The sequence below is a fragment of the Elgaria multicarinata genome, chromosome 10 (assembly GCF_023053635.1).
Source record: "Elgaria multicarinata webbii isolate HBS135686 ecotype San Diego chromosome 10, rElgMul1.1.pri, whole genome shotgun sequence".
Lineage (NCBI taxonomy): Eukaryota > Metazoa > Chordata > Lepidosauria > Squamata > Anguidae > Elgaria > Elgaria multicarinata.
The window spans coordinates 58,977,612-58,996,579 of record NC_086180.1 but is presented as its reverse complement, the minus strand read 5'-3'; the positions used below and the strand labels follow the sequence as shown (position 1 = coordinate 58,996,579).

Below are 18,968 nucleotides of genomic sequence, written 5' to 3'. Positions count from 1 at the left end.
ATTTGATGTTAATCTTTTGCCTTGGCAATGTATTGAACCGGCACCTTAATGCAGAGTCAATAGCCAGCATAGAAGGCCCTTCTGCAGTGTCTTCTTGGGTGCATTTTCCAAACGGCATGAACAGAACTGTTCTTTGGGGCTGACATAAATGTACCATTTGGGGTTTAGCAGACAACAAAAGGCAATTATAATGTCTGTCCAGGTGGAGTGTGTGCAGTGGATTGGGTTCAGACATTTTGCCAAGATGAGCATGGCTGTCTGGAGACAGAAGAGATTTTGAAAGCAAAAACAAACCACAGCTTGCAGCAGTCTTATGGCCCACCACAAAATGCTGCTAATGGGATAATCTCCATGTTGTCTTTTTGTAAAGTTAACCATAATGCTTTGTATTCAGTACTAAAGAGACAGATAATCTCGGGTGTTTGCACATGAATGGGTGGGTAGGAGAAATAAAGCCTTAAGTGTGCATATTGTGCAAGGACTCACATGCTCAAGGATTCCCCTGCTTGGCGATGTGTGCGCATTCCTGATGTGGAGCACATTGTTGTAACCGAAGCAGCAAGAAGTGACTGCCATAAATTCTTCACTTTACTACAAGGGCTTAAAAAGTTTAGGAGAGGGGCTGTTTCAGGGAAAACAGGCTGAATCTTCGTGTGTGTGTGTGTGTGTGTGTGTGTGTGTGTGTGTGTGAGAGAGAGAGAGAGAGAGAGAGAGAGAGAGAGAGAGAGAATGAGAATATTGGGGATCTGCTCATTACATAATTGGTCAAGAAGAAGGGGAAACTGCCTGTTTTGCCCTCTTGATGAAACTTGAAAGCATCACAGGAATTTGGGTTATATGTTTTGTTTCAGATCAGTGTTAACTGGAAAACTGGACAGTAAAAGGGAACTTTTTCCTGCTATGCCAAGTCTTTTGCAGGAAAAAAAAGGAGCAACTCTGTTCTTTTTCAGTTTCTTGGCACACGCCATCAAACATTATTTCATAACCAGAAGGTCTACAGTAAATACAACATGCTTAAATTGTCTGGAGCTACTTGTTCTGCAGGTGTCTTCCTGCCGCCCACCTGCTCTCTGTTTGTTACACATTGGGCCTGAATGTTGGTGGTAGTTGACCCTCCATTCCATCTGGATGTAGGATTAGATGTTTAGTAACAGCAGTATATTCTCTTCCTGCTCTCTGATTCTTTCTGCAGTATCCAAAAGCGCTGATGTTTATCAGATAGGGATATACTGAATATACTGAAACTAATGAAAACTAATGAAAATAGTTGTATTTGAGGTGTATTTGAGGACTAGGCATTTGATCCTATTCACACATGCAACCCAACAGTTATACAGTGATGAACATGCTTGTGTGAAACAGGCCTAAGTTCATGTAGCTTTGTTTTTAGTTTTTAGTTACAATTCATATCCTTTACTCTTTACTCCTACATACACCTCTATTTCTCTTTGGATTAATGAGACTATGTGGATCAAGTGTAGTCAGTCCTAGAGTTGAGGATGTTCAAAAGTGGGATCCAAAACAAGATACCGGAGATGCTTCAGTGTTCCGTTCCGTTCCCACTCCCACCACCACCAATTTTCCTTTCTCCCCGGCACAACCATCTGTCAGCACTCACAGGCCTGTTTGGGGATATTTCCCCCATTTTATGTGTTATGTGTTATATTACCATCATCATCATGTCTATATACAAAATGGTTCTTTTGCAAACCTTAAGATTTCCTTCAAGCCTCTGTTAAAGAGGACACATAGCCATCCTAGACTCTGGGCTGGATGGAATGGCCTAGCAGGTCACGGTTTCCTCATCCATAGTGTGTATGATCACTAGTTATTGTGGCTTCTTAGCTAGGAGAATAGATGAGTGCCTTCATCTCCGATCATGACAAATCTCCAACAGTTGTTGCAGAGACATGATGTTGGTATTGCTGCCATCACCTTAAGCTGAGTTAAAAATCATTGTAGTAATGTAGTAACTTTCTCTACTATCCTTGTCACTGGAAAATGGAGCTAACAGCTAATCAATAGAGTAAATATTTGGCATTTTGTCCCCATTGACCTTTTGATCCAGGTTTGGGATTTTGTGGTGAGACTGAAAGCAAAGAGTATCTCCTCAAACCAAGGGAGAGCGCAATAAAATGATAAGGGTCACAGAAACTACAGTTCCAGGAGCAAAGCATTTGATAGGTGCAACTTTTCTTGCCATGATGGCTATGTAAAGAGATAATCTGCATTTTAAAATGTTCTCCCTTGTTCACAGCTGGGTGACAAGGGGACAATTGCACTTTTCTTTTCAAGACTATCAAAAGTGCAATTTCAGTTGAAACCTCTTCCTTTTGGTTCAGGCATTGGTACCTACAGGCTGAACTTTGAAATGTAAATTCTACAAAGTCAGCCTTCTCCAACCTGGTACCCTCCAGTTGTTTTGGACTACAGCTCCCAGCATTCCTGACCATCAGCCCCTAGCCATGCTGGCTGAGGCAGAGTTCTAGTCCATAACATCTGGAGGGCACCAAGTTGAAGGAAATTGTGCTAGATGGATATTTTTGCTTCATGGGCTTTATTGCTGCTTTGATCACTTGTAAGATCCAAATACAAACTTTTGGAGGGAGGACTTCTACTGGGAAAATGGGAGAAAAGAGTAAGCCACCCTCTCCCAGCACTGTTGTCCAGATCCTAAATGACCCCTGCTATTAAATAAATAAAAAATACAGGGGTTCTTCTCCACAGAGCTATTGCATCATCCATAGTGTGGCATTGATCCAGGAGTGGGAAGAAATTCTCAGTCAAGGGCCATTGACAGAGAGAAAAATTTAGTGGGGACCATACAGTCAATTTGGGGCTCAGTTGATCCCCCCCCCCTTGGGTCAATGGCTTCAGGGAGCACTTTTGGAAGTGCAGATTGGATTGGCTGTTAACTGAACTGATCTACACTTACGAGCTCTTCCTCATTCTTTCTGCCACACCACCCCTTCTATGAGCTTCTCCGCATGATCAATTTCTTGAATGCTCATGATTGGTCACTCACAGAAGTTTATGGGTCCTTTTCATTATGTCATCAAGCTCCAATGTCTCTCCCACTGTTTTCAATCAGGAATCTGTCATTTTAAAAAATCCTAAAATGCTGTAATAAATGGAAAACGTGCTATAAAACAGCGCCATCAGCTGGTGGTAGAATTGAAACTGATGGGACGGAACTGGCAAAAACAATGTGGGGAGAGCAGCATGTGTATTGTGTCGATTGTTAAACTTCTAAAGACTCCAGAAGACAAGGCCCCTGTAAGGCTGTGGGATTTTGCTGAGTGTGGAGAAGCCCTATGTCTTTGTTTCTCTCTGCTGTCTGCCTCTTGGATCCTTGCCCATCCCACGTGGCAACTCAGGCATGGCCCTGCTGTTGCTGCCACCTTCCTGCCCAACACCATGTGTGAGCTAGGCCTGCCCTGGCTTTTTCAGTACTTGCCCTCTACAATGAAGAGCAAAGGAAAGGGTGCTTTGGTTTTGCACCCCAAAAGATGGAACATGCGTGCCTTGTTAGGTCCCGCCAATCCTGTCAGCTCAAGGGAAACTGGTGGGTCATAGCAGGGTGAAGAGAGGAATGCCTAGGGATGTTCTGTGGAAGTGTTCCCCACCAAGGCATAGTCAGGACACACCCACTGCTCATGCTCATTTCACCTCCCTCCCCCTTCCATCAAAGAAAAGAAACAGCTTCCAGTCTGAGAAATGGAAGGAGGAGGAACTGAGTTGTGGGGGAAGGGTATTGCATGAGGTTCAGTCCCTTCTAAGTACAGCCATGGGCCAGATGAAATCAAGCAATGGGATGGAACTGGGGTACGGGCTATATTCCCCACCATTATCTAATACAGCCTTCCCTAATCTGGTGCCCTCCACATGCTTTATATTACCACTCTCATCAGCCCTGAGCGTTGGCTATGCTGGCAGAGGCTGATGGGAGTTGTAGTCCAAACCATCTGTCAGGCACCAGGTTGGGGAAGGTTGCAGCAATACAATCAAAGTTTGACATGTAGCAATGGATGATTTCTTTAGAAGTAGCCAAAATTCAGGCAAGGTCAAAGTGGTTGCATACATACTATGATAACAACCACAGCGAATAATTGCACTTTCATGTTTTGAGATATACGCTATTTTGAATTATTTTCACAGCACACCTTTTGTGTTTCTGGGGTTGAAGACTACATCCGTAACTAGGATATTACTATTGTGGTTCACTGTCTGGGTTGTGAGGAGGAAAATTGTGCTCGGGTGTTTATTAAAGATGCAGTTTCAGTCAGAACACTTTAAATAAAACCCATTCTATATTAGGGAGAAAAATAAGATGTTTATGTGATTGTCCAGCTTACTTCATTCCAAAAATGTAAAGTTTCAAAAACATAATGTTTCTCCTCATTTTTTTAAAAAAAACATTTTTAAAAACAGAACTGAGGGAGTTCTGGAACACAAATAAATTTACAGAAATGATAATATATTCTAGCTTCTAGCTTCTCCTCTTCCCCATTCCTTATATGACATTCCTATCTTAAATTAAGGTCCACTATCTGTGCATATTAGAGATTAGACGGCATTTGGGCATTAGTAATCTTGAGGCTAAGTAAAACTAGGCTTATACCAAGACAGGTTTTGGCCCTGGGAGACAAGTAGCAAGAATGAGAACAAAGCATTTGAGTGTGTGCAGAGTGCTTCCCCTCCTTACTAATACACCAAATAAAAGAATAAGCTTGAAGGTTTTCCCCATTAGGGCCAATTCACACTAACATTTCAGCCCTCAACAGCCTTAACTGTTAATGAGCTCATAAATGTATTGAAGCTGTCTTGAGGCCTTTGGGACATCAAGCTCAATTTCTGACTGGCAGCAGCTCTTGCCTTTTGGCAAGGTGTTTGGTGAGAGATCAAGGGTGGAGAAATTGGTTATTTTCTCCCTCCGGTCTGGCATTAGAGTGGAGGGAGAAAACACACCATTTCCCTGGTCTTGGGGAAGTGGCATATTTCCCCCTGCTGTGTTAATGGCAGAGGGAAAAGGACAAAGGGGGTGCAGGTTAGGGAGGAACAGTTCTGCCCCAACCTGCACCCCCTTCTAGTGTTGGGACAAAAATCCGCCTGGACCCATGAGGACCATCCGCTGCCCTCGCAAAATTTTTGCCTCAATGCCACTTAGTAGTCACCCACCTCACTTCCTTTGGCGGGGCATCTGTAGCAGACCTCTGAAGATGATCTTAGGGTCTCAGCAGGTATATACAAGAAGAGACGACCCTTCGGGCAACCCGGCTCCAATCCAGACAGTTGTCTAAACGTTGCTGCCACATGCTGAACTCAGCCTGTTATCTTTGCTGCAAATATTCAATGGCATGCCATGTATTGATCAGGCAGAAGCTGAATGCCTGCCAGCAAATATACACCCAAACACCTTGCCCCACAGGCTGATGGCGTTGGAAGCCAGCAAGGAGAACTTCACAGGTTTTATCAGAGGCCATGATATTCAGGGAGCCCCTCCACCCCTCTCATCTTAGAAATGAAGCACTCATGGAATTACGCACTGCAAATCAACTGCTTACTTCGTAGAAGGGCTGGAAAAAATCTCGAGAGGCAATTAGAAGTATGTGTGAGAAAGGGAGGGAGGGAGAGAATAGACCCTGGGAAACAAAACAAATATGCCATATCAGGGAAAAGGCCGCCTCCTATCTCATTTTCTCTTAGTGCCCGTCTTCTGTTGAAAAATGACAGATCACCTGAAGTGTCAGCTCAGCAAAAATACGCTGCCTTTGAAAATGGACATGTGAAAATCAACGAGCCCAGCACGCTTTATTTCATCAGACCGGGGAGCTGGAGACCTATCGCGATCCCTGCTCTGCTAACGCTCCAAATCTAAATGAGAGTATCATCATCATTAGCTCACTGGTAAGCCTTTCCAGATGTGGCAGGCAGCAGCCCTGAGTCTGGCAGCTTGCCAATAGGTTGCCTGCAGTCTCTCCGTTTCCCTGTGTCTGCAGTGGGAAGAACTGCAATGCCTGAATCTTGAAAGGGGGAAAACGGCTGACGACGAAAGCTTTTTCCAAGCAATGGCCCACGTCACCGAGCGAATGTCCGGGAAATAACAACACAGAGAATGTCCCTTGCTCCTGAGGCCTGCCTGGAGTGATATATTTCTTTACGTTGTGGTTGTGACATTTTCTTCTCCGCATTATGGATCAGCACCCAGTGAGAGCCCCTTTAAGAAGATCATTCAGTGATCATATTAAAAACTCCACTACCAGAGCCCTGGATGCTATCTGGAAAACTACAAGAGACCGACGCCTGGCAGGTGAGGAGGAGGTTGGAAACTATTTTTAGTTACTGGGGGGGACGACAACATATCCCTAATGATTGTAGGGAGGGGCTATTATTGGCTGTAAGTAAGAACATCACCCCCTGCAAAATTTCCTCATCCTCTGATGCCTGAGTCTTATTGATTGCTTTTTGTCAGCATGAGATTCATTCGCTTCAGTCTTGTAATCAATGTCTTTATTATTATATTACACACACACACAAGCAAAAGCAAGGAATCTAACAGCTCCGATTTATGCCCTCCAATTCTCTCAGGGCAAAGTCAGTTGAAGCATTGTTGTTGTTGTTGTTGTTGTTGTTGTTGTTATTATTATTATTTTGTGGGGAAGTCCAGCTCTTGTGCCTTGTTGAGATGATTTGCTTCGGTGGGTTGCCTTATGGGCCGTTTCCTTGCCAGAAGGAAGACATAGGTCTTTTGGCAGTGTGGTGAGAAATTGCTGGCCTTTTTCTTTTCTCTTTTTCCTGACAGGGCTGCCCCTGCTCTGCAGTCCAAACACGTGTTGTTTATGACAGCACCAAACACTTGATATAGAAACTGAGTCATAGACTTCAAGAACCCAGGTTGCCTTATTTTGGTTTGCAGGCTTTAAAATGGGGAGGGCAGTTTGTTGTGTGTTCTGAAGGAGAAGATTGTCATGACCTTGGTCCTGTTCTCTACCGTTATGGTCTTACATGCATGCCAGACTGTTTCCTGTTTTAGCGTTATTTTTTAATTGTCCCAAGATTTCCAATATCTGAAGAAGATGGGTGTGATCTCTCCCATAATCCCAGATCCCTAGTTTTCCATTGCACGGGTAATGACAGAAACTTCAATTATCCCTGGCCAAACTGTGATGTTTAGAAAATGGGGTGGTGGTGATAAGAACACTTTGCTTGCGGTTTTACTAAGCTTAGCTTACACCGGACAGAAGTCACGTCGTTCGTGCCCAGTGTGAAGATGTGTCACAGTGAGAAAGCCCAGAAACACACCTGATTCAAGAATGCAACCTGAATGCGGCCTTCTCTGGCCTCCAGAACTGTTAGACTTACAACTCTCACTATTGCAGCCAGCATGGCCAATGCTGAGGGTTGTAAGCCAACACACCTGGAGGGCACCGAGTTGGGGAAGGCTGTTGCAGAGCATATTTCAGCAGCTTTCCTTCAGTTGCACAAGCACAAGTAAACAAGGCAAAGCTATCACTATACTGGCTCTCTCTGCCTAGTGATGAAACTACACACACACACACACACACACACACACACACACACACACGGCCCTTTGCTTGTATTCTGTGATTAATTCTGTGAGAGCGACCCAAAACAATCTGTGAGTGCTCAGCAACAAGCATGCAATAAAATGCTCGTCTGATGGAGCTCAAAGAGGAAGCAGCAATGACCACATGGCCCATTCAGGGGGCATTTTTATCATGCTGCTTTTCTTGCACGCAGCAGGAAATGGTGGCACATTCCATTTTTAAAAAAAGACAGATCAAAAAGTGAGGTGGACGTCATCTAAACGACATGCAAACATTTGTAAAGGGGCAGTAGCAGGCGTACAATAAAAAGTTCAACTGATGATAATAATAATAATAATAATAATAATAATAATAATAATAAATATATTTATTTATTTATTACCCGCTTCTCCCTCTGGATCGAGGTGGGCAACAACATCAAATACAAAAATACTATAAAATACATAAAGCTCTAAGTTAGTTGACTTTAAGCAAGGGTGGGCAACTTGTGATCCTTCAGATGATGTAGGTCTCATTGAAATCAGTGTGAAAAGTTAGTCATGACCTGGCTCCCAATGAAATCAATGTGACTTAAGTGCAATTTCCTTAGGCTGCAATCCTGTACCCACTTACCCAGAAGTAAGCTCCACTAAAGTCATGGGACTTACTTCAGACTGGTGAAGCCATGCTAGAGGATGTATTGATTGGAGGGGGGGCGGGTTACTACCATTTTCTTTGTAGTTAAATTCTGTAGGACATGTGTGAGCATCCATGATATAAAAACCTGTTTCTACCTGACCAAGTTCAATCTTTACCACTAACTTAAAGGAATCAATGATGAAGCACAGATGATGTAGACGTCTTTGATTCAGCATAACCATAATACCTAGTGCAGGTGCTCTCCAGATGTATTGGACTACAACTCCTATCAACCCCAGCTGAGAATCATGGGAGTTGTAGACCAACACACCTGGAAGGCATCAAGTTGAGGAAGGCTGAACTAGTGGATGTTCACTTATCCAGTGCCCCTGCCTTTTCTTCCACCTCGTTAAAGATCTCTTCTTGATATGCCTGAATAAAGCTGTTCTGTTCACAGTTCAGTTTAACTTGCCATTGATGTCAACAGTTTCCAGGAATATCTGCCCAACCTCCAAAAACACCATCTAGCACTTCTCCAAGCATGTCTGGCTCCTTGTTTTCCACTCAGTATTTCACACATGGAGAGATATGTAACAGTATGTGTAATCTGTGCCTTTGAACCTGGTGTGACATACTTATAAAATCATGGGAAGTTTTATCAAAACAAAAGTCAATGTATACATATTTATTTTTCTTTTCTTTTCCCCCCTTTATTTTAAAACAAGGCTAAGAAATATCAGCGGCAAGGTTGACTGCTAATGATATTACTTGGGACTGTTACATTCCTAAAATGAAACTGAAGCCCCTTCCCAAAGCCTTTTAAAATATACTGATAAGGAAGGGCATGTTTATATTCTTGATGGCAGACATTTACGATCAGTCACAGGGTTTTTTTTCTTTCTCCTTTTAAAAAAAATTGCTCAGAGATTAGATGTTGGAGGGCTGTAGAAAGAAGTGAGCATTTTATTTTCCAGAGTCAGCTGGTGATCCAAGGTTGACAGGTACAATAATATGCCTGGGTTTCTTTTTGCTAAATAGCCATATTTCATCATCTAGTGCAGCACAGCTAATACTCATTCAAGCATTAAAAAAGTTGCTTGAAGCACATTTGAAAGTCTTTCCTGGGAGAGTGTCCTCAGAATTCTGGAAAGGAAGACCAAAGAAATAGCTGAATACCATTAATGTGGTCTGTTTGTTAATTTACGTCCTATGTATCTCCTTTGTATTCCACCTTACCTTCTAAGACGTTTAGGGATTACCTAATTTTAGGAATGAATAAAGCTTAGGAATTACCCAATTTTAATGGTCACAACAATCTTGTGAGGTAGGGGACACTAAGACAGAGGTAGACAACATGGTGCCTATGGGCACCAATGTACCTCGGGCACCTTTCTTGGTGCTCACCAAGATGCCCCACCCATCCCACTTTAAAAAAAATATATTTTCTTACTGGTAGCTGAGATTGCTGGGAAATATGCTTCTGATGATATTAAAACTGGATTCATAGGACTTGTTTAGTGTTCAGACTCAGATCCCACCTTTGTGTTGTACTTAGTTTTGTGGCCGAATACGTATCCTTTGCCACACCTCCCATGGCAGCCATTTTGTAGTTGCACCATGTTGCCACATGTACCCATGGCCCATAAAGGTTGCCTGTCCCTGGGCTAACAGATGGTCATCCAGTGAGCTTAGGGTTGCCATATTCTGAATCCACAAAACTGGGACAAAATTTGGGGGAAGGGGGGGGGGGGGCTAGGATTTTTTTTTAAAAAAAAAACTAAGCAATATGTAAATGTCTAGGGAAAGCCCAATTTTTCAATAAAAACATCAACAACTGTAAAACCAGACATCTTATATTCACTGCAACTTACTTCCAAGTAACAGATTTGAGGCTTGCAACCCAAATCCAAGGAGGTGGATTGTTGAAGGGTGATTTATTGGGCGGAGTGACTTTTCTTTCCTTTCTCCCCTCTCTCCTTTCCTCTCCTTCACCCCCTCATCCACCACTCGCTCCCCCCTCCTCTCCCCCACAAAACTCTCTTTCTTCCCCCACAAATAACCCAGCAGCTGTGCCCTACACTTACCCGAAAGGTCTGACCACAACCAGCCAAGCTCACCAAACTCCTTTGCATTGCATGGGACTCAGGTAGCTTGAGTAGAGTACGTGCGCCTTTCCTCACTGTTGTTCCTTTTCTACGCATCCGCAGGCCCAATAAGGTGAGTGACGGTGAGTGACTCAGATGAGCCTGTGGAGGAGCGGTGATGCTCTGGAAAAGGCACCGGATTGATGCGTCTTTTTCTCTGCTGCTGCTGCTCCACTGTGCAGGGTCAAGGCACCATTTTGGAGGTCAGAATTTCTCCAGCCACCTGGACCATAATCCGGGATTCTTTCCCAGCCGGTCGGGACATTTCAGAATCTCCTGGAAATTGGGACATTCCCGGTTTTCCGGGACATATGGCAACCCTAAGTGAGTTTGATGGCCAAGGGGCAGTCTGAGCCCACTTTTCCCCAATCCAAGCCCACACTTACACCACACTGGTTCTACATGGGGATTCAAAACCTTGTACATGGCAAAGGAGGGGGCAGAGAGAACAAGAGAATGTCGTCTTTTGTTTGAGATTGTCTTGTTGGCTACAGCTCCCCTTTCACTCAGAAGAGAACCCTTCTTTAAATCTTTTTGCTGCGTTGTGAGTGCAGCTTTCATTGTGAAGTCTACTTCAATCAGATTAAACAGATCTACTTCTAGATATAACCATTTTGAAATGAATATGGCTGTTTCCTACATTACTTACCATGGTTTGTTCCAAAAAGTACACTGGAGAGAAAATATGTTTCGTAGTTTGCTTACCCAAAGCCAAAATAAATGAGACACTGGGAAATCTCTTATCAAATACCCTGTTGTTTTTAAGGCTTAAAAGCAGACACAGTGGGAACACCGCAGGGGGGGGAGAGTGCTTAACCCGTTTCTCCCTCATAATTTCCCAACCTTAATCTTTCCCCACCCTCCCCATGCACACTCCTAAGAAGCAGTTACTCACCCCATAAGGAAAAGTATACAGATACCATACCGGAAGGTGTCAAAGTCTCATCCCCTCCTTGTGACAAGCACACATTTTGATGCAAGGCCAATATAGTTCAAGAAAATGGTGCAAGAGGGAAGGTTAAACACCTCCTATCTCAGCCCACTTTCCTGATCTGATCCCCTTCAGCTCTTTTGAATGAATAAAAACACGTGTGTTCCAATCATGGATTTCCCATGTCTTGTCTATTTGGGGCTTTAAAGCACTACAGAAATTCTTAACCATTTACTCAGGTATAGTGAGGTGCTTCATTGAGGGAAGATTCTCCTGAAAGGGAGTAGTAGAAAGGGAGAGAAAACACGCTGGAGCATCTCTCTGCCTGACATATGCACCATATGTTTTGTGGCATTATTAAAGTTTAGTGCTCTCAGCAGAGGGAAACAGGAATAAACATTCAGACAAACTGTTAGAAGCTGAAGATATTTGTTTAGGCTGGACAGAAGGGAAGTAAGTTCATAGATCCATTTCCCCATTCCTCAGTTAAAGCACCATGGGACAGAAGGACAAGATTCATCCCTTTCACATGGAGGCCCTTGAAGTGAACAATATTACTTGTGCCCGGGAAACTATCATGAACTGTGGAGTTCAGAGAAATTTCACATTTTCAGCAGTGCTTGTACTTGCTACAGTGGCACCAGTATTGCACTGGTGTTTGCTGTGATATGAATGTAAAGTGGAACACATCTCCAAATACTTGGGGATGCACAAGCACTGTACACCAGGGACTCATGGTTGGCTCTGGCTCCCTGCTGGTTCATGCCCAACATGTGTTGAGAGATTCATGTTTCCTCTTCATGCTTATCTGTTTACCTTAGCAAATACTTGTGTAGCTGTGGCAAGCATGATTGCCACATCAACTACGAAAGCAGCCTTCAGCTCAAACATTTCCAGAATTCCAGTTGTTGGTAAACAGGTCGCATCTCCTTGAACCAAGGGCTTTTTAAAAAAGGCCATGAAAGATTAGTGAAATATTTCGATGTGCTAGGATTACAGCTTGTGAACTCAAATCATACTGAAATCAACAAGGGCTAACCATGTAAGTTTGTATTCCAGGCCTTGTTATGATTTTTCTCTGTCTTTAGTCAAGAGGTTGACTATATGCTTTAAAAGCCCAGTGGTGACAGCACTATGGTGCTGCATCTGTTAAAAGACGCAGCATCTACCTCGCAGCCACCATGGGGCTTTTCTGCGAAGCTGGATCAAGGGAAATATGGCCCTTGCTCCAGCTTCACTGCAGAGGCGTTTCCTGGCTGACAGCGACCGCCGATTGGACGCTTGAAGCCAGGAAGAGTCCATGGGGGATGGCTGCAGTACCTGAAACTCTGGACTCCCTCCTTCGCATGGGGATTACCCAGTGCCACTCTGCAGGAATGAAACCACAGGGTTTGGGGGAAATGCAGTGCCAGTGTGGCACTGTCATGGTAGCCCCCAGGTCCCTTGGAAATTTTCTCAATACTGGTCATAGTAACCTTGGAAGAGCTTTACCTTGAGAGTCTTTTCTAAAGAGATGCTAATGAAGGGAAGGACTGCAGCTCAGTGATAGAGCACATGATTTGCATGCAGAAGGTCCTGGGTTCAAACCTGCTGTCTCCTGCTAGGGCTGGGAAAGTCCCTGTCTGGAAATCATGGAAAGCTGCTGCCAGTCAGTGGAAGCAATGCTAAGCTTGATGGAACAATGGTCTGACTGAGCATAAGAAATCAAGGGAACTCATTAATACAGGACTACTTTGAGAACATGTGTATTCAGATGTCATTGAGGTGAAGAACACGAGATCAGGATCCAACACAAAACGTAAGAATGAAACTCGCTCCATGAGTAAATAAAATGTAGGATCCAACATAACAATAACTATAGCAGCATAGTATCACAAGCAAAGATTTCACAACGGCACAGTGAATAGGTGAATAATACAAAGAGCCATCAAAACCTAATAATAATAGTAATAATAATAATAATGACTAAGAAGGAATGATGTGTCCGTGTCATTACATCTGAGGTCATTTTGCATCCTAACACTCATGCAATAGCCAAAATGCAGGGAAAGAAGAGACATGGAATGTATTATGGGCAAAATATATATTTTTATGATTTATGTAGCACCATTAGTATGTATGGTGCTTCACAGACTACAATGTTGTTGTTGTTGTTGTTTAGATATCTTACCTTTCTAAAAAGAACCACTTAAGGCATCTTCCAATGAGCTGCTGTAATTGACATTTCCTGTTGACACCTACACTCTTCAAATACGCAAGTCCTATGTGGATACTAAAGTGGTGCTTGTTACCTGACATGCAGCTAGAGGAGTGAGGGGTTTTTTTTGGGGGGGGGGTACAGTCAAACATTGTTTCAGCTATATAATAATAAGCTTCAAATACTTTGAAGGGTTTTAGTCAATTACAGAATGTTGGCAAGCCAGTGTAGGGGCGGTGAAGGAAGTAGAGGCTCAGCTTGGCTAAAGGGTAAACCGCAGCCTGCAAATCGGCCGGGTCGTGCATTTTGGAGGTGGCTGGTGGCGGGAGGGGGACACACACACGCAAAGGCTGGGTGGACCCTTCCTACAGGGCAGGAGGAAATGGGAGGCATATGTGCTGTTTGGCGAAGGGTTGGTGAGAGGCATGGAGCTGGGGAGTCAAAGAGCTTGTCCATCATCGAGGAGCTAAAGGTGCAGGGAGACTGGCTGCACATCTGAAGCTTGAGCAAGCATCTTCAAAACGAACTTGAAATAAAAACCTGTCAGGTTCCTTGCCATAGTCAGTTCCCTTGAAGTTGTCACTCTCCGGAGCTTTCCAGTACTCCTTCACATTCTTGTCTGAAGAGGTTGCGGTGTGAGTCTCGTGCTGTTTATCTTCAGCTCTTGGAATGTTTTCTTTTTCAACACCCTTGCCCTTCTCATTTGAAGGCTGACATGTGAAGCTTCCAGCAGCCTCACTATAATGCAACTGCCAGTGTTCTTGCTTTATCAGTATCTTGCATAAATCCACCAAACACTGAAAAATAATAATTCTTCTTTTGTCATTTTCCATTATTTTTAAAACAGATCTTTTCCATAAGTAATATGCTACATTATAACTTACAGGCCCTTTCTACACCTCAAGGTTATCCCAGGAAAATGGAGGGATCGTCCCTGCCTGCTCCTGGGATCCCCTGTGTGGCATTTGGATGCACAGGAACCATGCTAAGAGTGATAAGAGTTGGAGGCAGCCTTGTATGCCACCCAGTCCAACTCCCTGCTCAATGCTCAAATCTTAATGTAGAGCATTCCCAAAAGCTGGCTGTCCAGCCTCTGCTTGAAGCTTCCAGCAAAGAAGACCCCACCAGCCTCTAGGTAATTTCCTCCATTGTCAAATTATTCGTACCATCAAGACATTTCTACAAAATCGACTGTCCTGTAACTGAAGCCCATTAGATCTCGTATTGCTTTTCTAATTGTTAATTGGCTGTTAATTGGCTGTTAATCTGCTGTATCTACTTTCTGTTTCATGACAAAATTGAGATCTGAGTACTGCACAATTTGTTTATTATTACATTTATATCCTGCCTTTTTTCCTCCAAGGAACTCAAGGCGGTATATGTGGTCCACCTCTCCATTTTATCCTCACAACAACAACCCTGTGAGGTAGGTTGGGCTGAGAGTCTGTGACTGGCCCATGGTCACCCAGTGAGCTTCCATGGCCGAGTGGGGACTAGAACCCAGATCTTCTGACTCCCAGTCCAGCACTCTAATGATTACATCACACTGGTTTCCTTTCCTGGTTTTCCACTACAATATGCTCTAGGTGGCACTGTGCCACCTAGAGTCAAATCACTCAAATAAACAAGAGGAAATCACACATTCTTTCGCCTTCACAGGAAAATGCCACATTTTCCCTGCTCTAAAAAAACAACAACTAAAAGGTACAGGTGAGACATGGAAGTGAATCAGGAAGGTCACAACATCTTCTAAAAAACCCATAAACAACAGTGAGTAGGGAATGACAAGGGCACAATAAATGCCTCATGTGGAAATGCCCTTAGTGCTGCCCTGTGGGGCAGCAGAGAACAAGTCTTTACCCTCTTATATATGACAGCCATTTCAGGTATTTGCAGACAGCAATCATGTCCCCTTCTCTTCTCATCTTTTCTCCAAGCTAAACATGCCCAGTCCCTTCAACTTTTCTTCCGAGGACTTGTTTTCCATATGCTGACTATCTTTGTTGTGTTCCTCTGAACCCATTATAATCCGCAGTGCCCAGAACTAGACGCAGGCCTTAGCTAGACCTACCTTTTGTTCCGGGGGAGAGGAGGGGAGACCTCGCATTGCGATTAACATGAGATCTCACCCTCGTTTACACGTAAGGTGCAACGACCTCAGGAAGAGAGGCGTTGTGCCTGCCATTTTTTATTTTCTTAAAGGAGACGGAGCGCACGAACACTCATGAGCAAAGGTAAGGTTTTTTTTAATTTTACCTACTTTCCCTGCTCCCCCCACCCTACCCCCGATGGGCCCAGCTCCCGGCTCCACACGAGTAATCATGCAGAGCTGGGTAAACCCGCGGAAACGGGCCACATGCTCCACGATCTTGGGCTCAGCCTGAGACCGTGGAAAAAGCGGACCCAAAGGGTAGGGCTCTATCCCAGGGAAAGGGAGGGATGATCCCTCCCTGATCCCGAGATCCCCTGTGCGTCATGTGGACGCACAGGGATGATCCCAGGGTTCGCTCTGGGGCATAGCATGGTCTAGCTAAGGCCACAGTATGCCAGATGAAATCTGAATAGAGTAAAAATGGAACTATTACTGACCAGGAGGAATTAATCATATATGCAGTGTCACTCTCTCTTTCTCTCATATTATAGCTCCAAGTTTAGGGAGTAGGTCTTCCTTGTTATTGTCATTTCATTCCTCCAAACTTGTTCCAATTGTTCTAAATCCTTCTTAAAGTAGATTGCATTCAATCCTGTGCACACTTATTTCTGAGTAGGATTGGTTGAGAATTCTATTTCGATTAGTTTTTGATCAGAATTGCCTCAAATTTACACATTCCTTCATATTTGAGGTTAGAAAAAAACGAGATTAAAATAATCTGAATATGGGAGAAATCAAATCTGACAAAGCAGGGAGTTTGGGTGTTCAGCTCTTAAAAGTCTGAGTTTGAATCCCTGTGTATTCTTTCCTCTCTCTTTTCTGATAGGGTTCTCCTCTTTAACAGCTATATAGCAGGCAGGTACAACATGGTCCTCTCCAAGCTGGGAATAGCATGTAATTTGGCTATTGAATTTTGCCTTTGGAGTTGGGTGTGAATTTCATGTTGGTATATTTTTTATAAGAATTTAGCAACATTCACAAATTTCTTCATATTTGGGATGGAAGGAACCATTGCTACTTGTTCATTATACAGATTCCTCATGAGGCAGACAAGATGACTTGGTATCCCCATACCACCAAGAACTTGCCACAGTTTGTTATGATCCACACAGTCAAAGGCTTTAGAATAGTCAATAAAATAGAAATAGATGTTTTTCTGGAACTCCCTGGCTTTCTCCATTATCCAGCGGATATTGGCAATTTGGTCTCTAGTTCCTCTGCCTTTTCTAAACCTAGCTTGTACATCTGGCAATTCTCGCTCCATGAATTGCTGGAGTCTACCTTGCAGGATCTTGAGCATTACCTTGCTGGCATGTGAAATAAGTGCCACTGTACGATAGTTGGAACATTCTTTAGTGTTTCCCTTTTTTGGTATGGGGATATAAGTTGATTTTTTCCAGTCTGATGGCCATTCTTGTGTTTTCCAAATTTGCTTGCATATGGCATGCATCACCTTGACAGCATCATCTTGCAATATTTTAAACAGTTCAGCTGGGAAACCGTCATCTCCTTCTGCCTTGTTATTAGCAATGCTTCTTAAGGCCCATTCAACCTCACTCTTCAGGATGTCTGGCTCTAACTCACTGACCACACCGTCTGAGCTATCCCCGATATTATTATCCTTCCTATACAGATCTTCCGTATATTCTTGCCACCTTTTCTTGATCTCTTCTGTTTCTGTTAGGTCCTTGCCATCTTTGTTTTTGATCATACCCATTTTTGCCTGGAATTTACCTCCGATGTTTCTAATTTTCTGGAAGAGGTATCTTGTCCTTCCTATTCTATTGTCTTCTTCCACTTCCGCACATTGCTTGTTTAAAAATAATTCCTTATCTCTTCTGGCTAACCTCTGGAATTTTGCATTTAATTGGGCATATCTCCCCCTATCACTGTTGCCTTTTGCTTTCCTTCTTTCTTGGGCTACTTCCAGTGTCTACTTCCAGCAGACAGCCATCTTGCCTTCTTGGTTTTCTTTTTCTTTGGGACGTTTTTTGTTGCCACCTCTTGGACAATGTTGCGAACTTCTGTCCATAGTTCTTCCGGGACCCTATCTACTAAATCCTAGTCCCTTAAATCTATTCTTCACTTCCACTGCATATTCATTAGGAATATTAGTGAGCTCATATCTAACTGATCTCTGGGTCTTCCCTATTCTCTTTAGTTTGATTCTAAATTGTGCAATAAGAAGTTCGTGATCTGAACTACAGTCAGCTCCAGGTCTTGTTTTTACCGTCTGTATAGATGTCCGCCACCTTTGGCTGCAAAGGATGTAGTCAATCTGATTTCGGTGTCGGCCATCTGGTGAAATCCATGTATAAAGCCGTCTTTTTGGTTGTTGGAAGAGAGTGTTTGTTATGCACAGTGAGTTGTCCTGGCAGAATTCTATCAGCCTATGTCCCGCTTCATTTTGTTCTCCTAGACCATGCTTACCTGTAATTCCAGATGTCATTTGACTGCCCATCTTAGCGTTCCAGTCTCCTGTAACGAAAATAACATCTCTTTTTGGTGTATTATCCAGTAGGTGCTGCTATTCTTTGGCAATGAGCATTCTCGATAGAAGCAGCATAGAATGCATTGGTGACATTTTTGAAATTCTCCTTGCACGAGAAAGAAAGAAAAAAGACAATGCCATATTCAATGTCTGTTGCTCAATTATTTCTGTTGGAAAAGTTACAAGACCCAGAATGCAACACTGGATATAATCAACTGTGCTAATTACATTTGTGAACCACACAAGGTACATGCAGCACATTAATCATGCTCTGATTTGAAACGTTTGTTCTGGCAATGTTTAATGGCATAACGTCAGGGTTTGTGACTTTACTGCTCATGGCAGTACTCATTTGTCTCTTTCCTAGAAATGTGTGTATATATGGCCTGTATAACTTGTGACCTACCAAGCAAAACATGGCCTACCAGGCAGGTATGATGGCTCATTTGATAAACCTCCTGGGTTTGATGCTTGTTTGGGACTGTAAAAACACTGATTGTGTTTTAAGCACTTAGCGGTCCAAAATATATGTCTGCTTGGCGAATTACAAGATATTTGCAGACCTGGTTTATATACATACACTTTGGGTTTAAGGCCACCTCTCATGTTGCTTTTTAACCTGGGGAGCCTAATGGCAAACAGAGAATTCATAAGAGGCATTGTCATTTAAAGTTGGTGTGCACAGGTATATATTTTGTAGATGGAATATACTGCCACAGCTTCTTACTTACCTGCCCATCACTTATACTGTATGTTGTTGCCAGCGAAAGCTACCATTTGTGCAGGTGTCTGCCATATTTACATAGTATGCAATACAAATTGTAATGTATGAAATGATCCTTTGGTTCAAGAAGGGAATCATTAGAA

At 43.2% G+C, this 18,968-nt stretch overlaps 1 protein-coding gene across 2 annotated transcripts in view; it reads left to right on the top strand.

The window, feature by feature from the left end:
* The window catches only part of DLC1 (DLC1 Rho GTPase activating protein), a 290,227-nt gene that overhangs the window by 133,700 nt on the left and 137,559 nt on the right, over positions 1 to 18,968 (top strand). Inside the window, exon 1 of one of the 2 annotated variants that reach the window (XM_063135177.1) lies at positions 5,972 to 6,310. The exons of the other annotated variant lie outside the window; for it this stretch is intronic. Coding sequence (XP_062991247.1) covers positions 6,193 to 6,310 — 118 coding nt within the window. The 5' untranslated portion in view covers positions 5,972 to 6,192. Of the gene's footprint in view, positions 1 to 5,971; positions 6,311 to 18,968 lie in introns of those variants that run through there. 2 annotated transcript variants of the gene reach the window in all.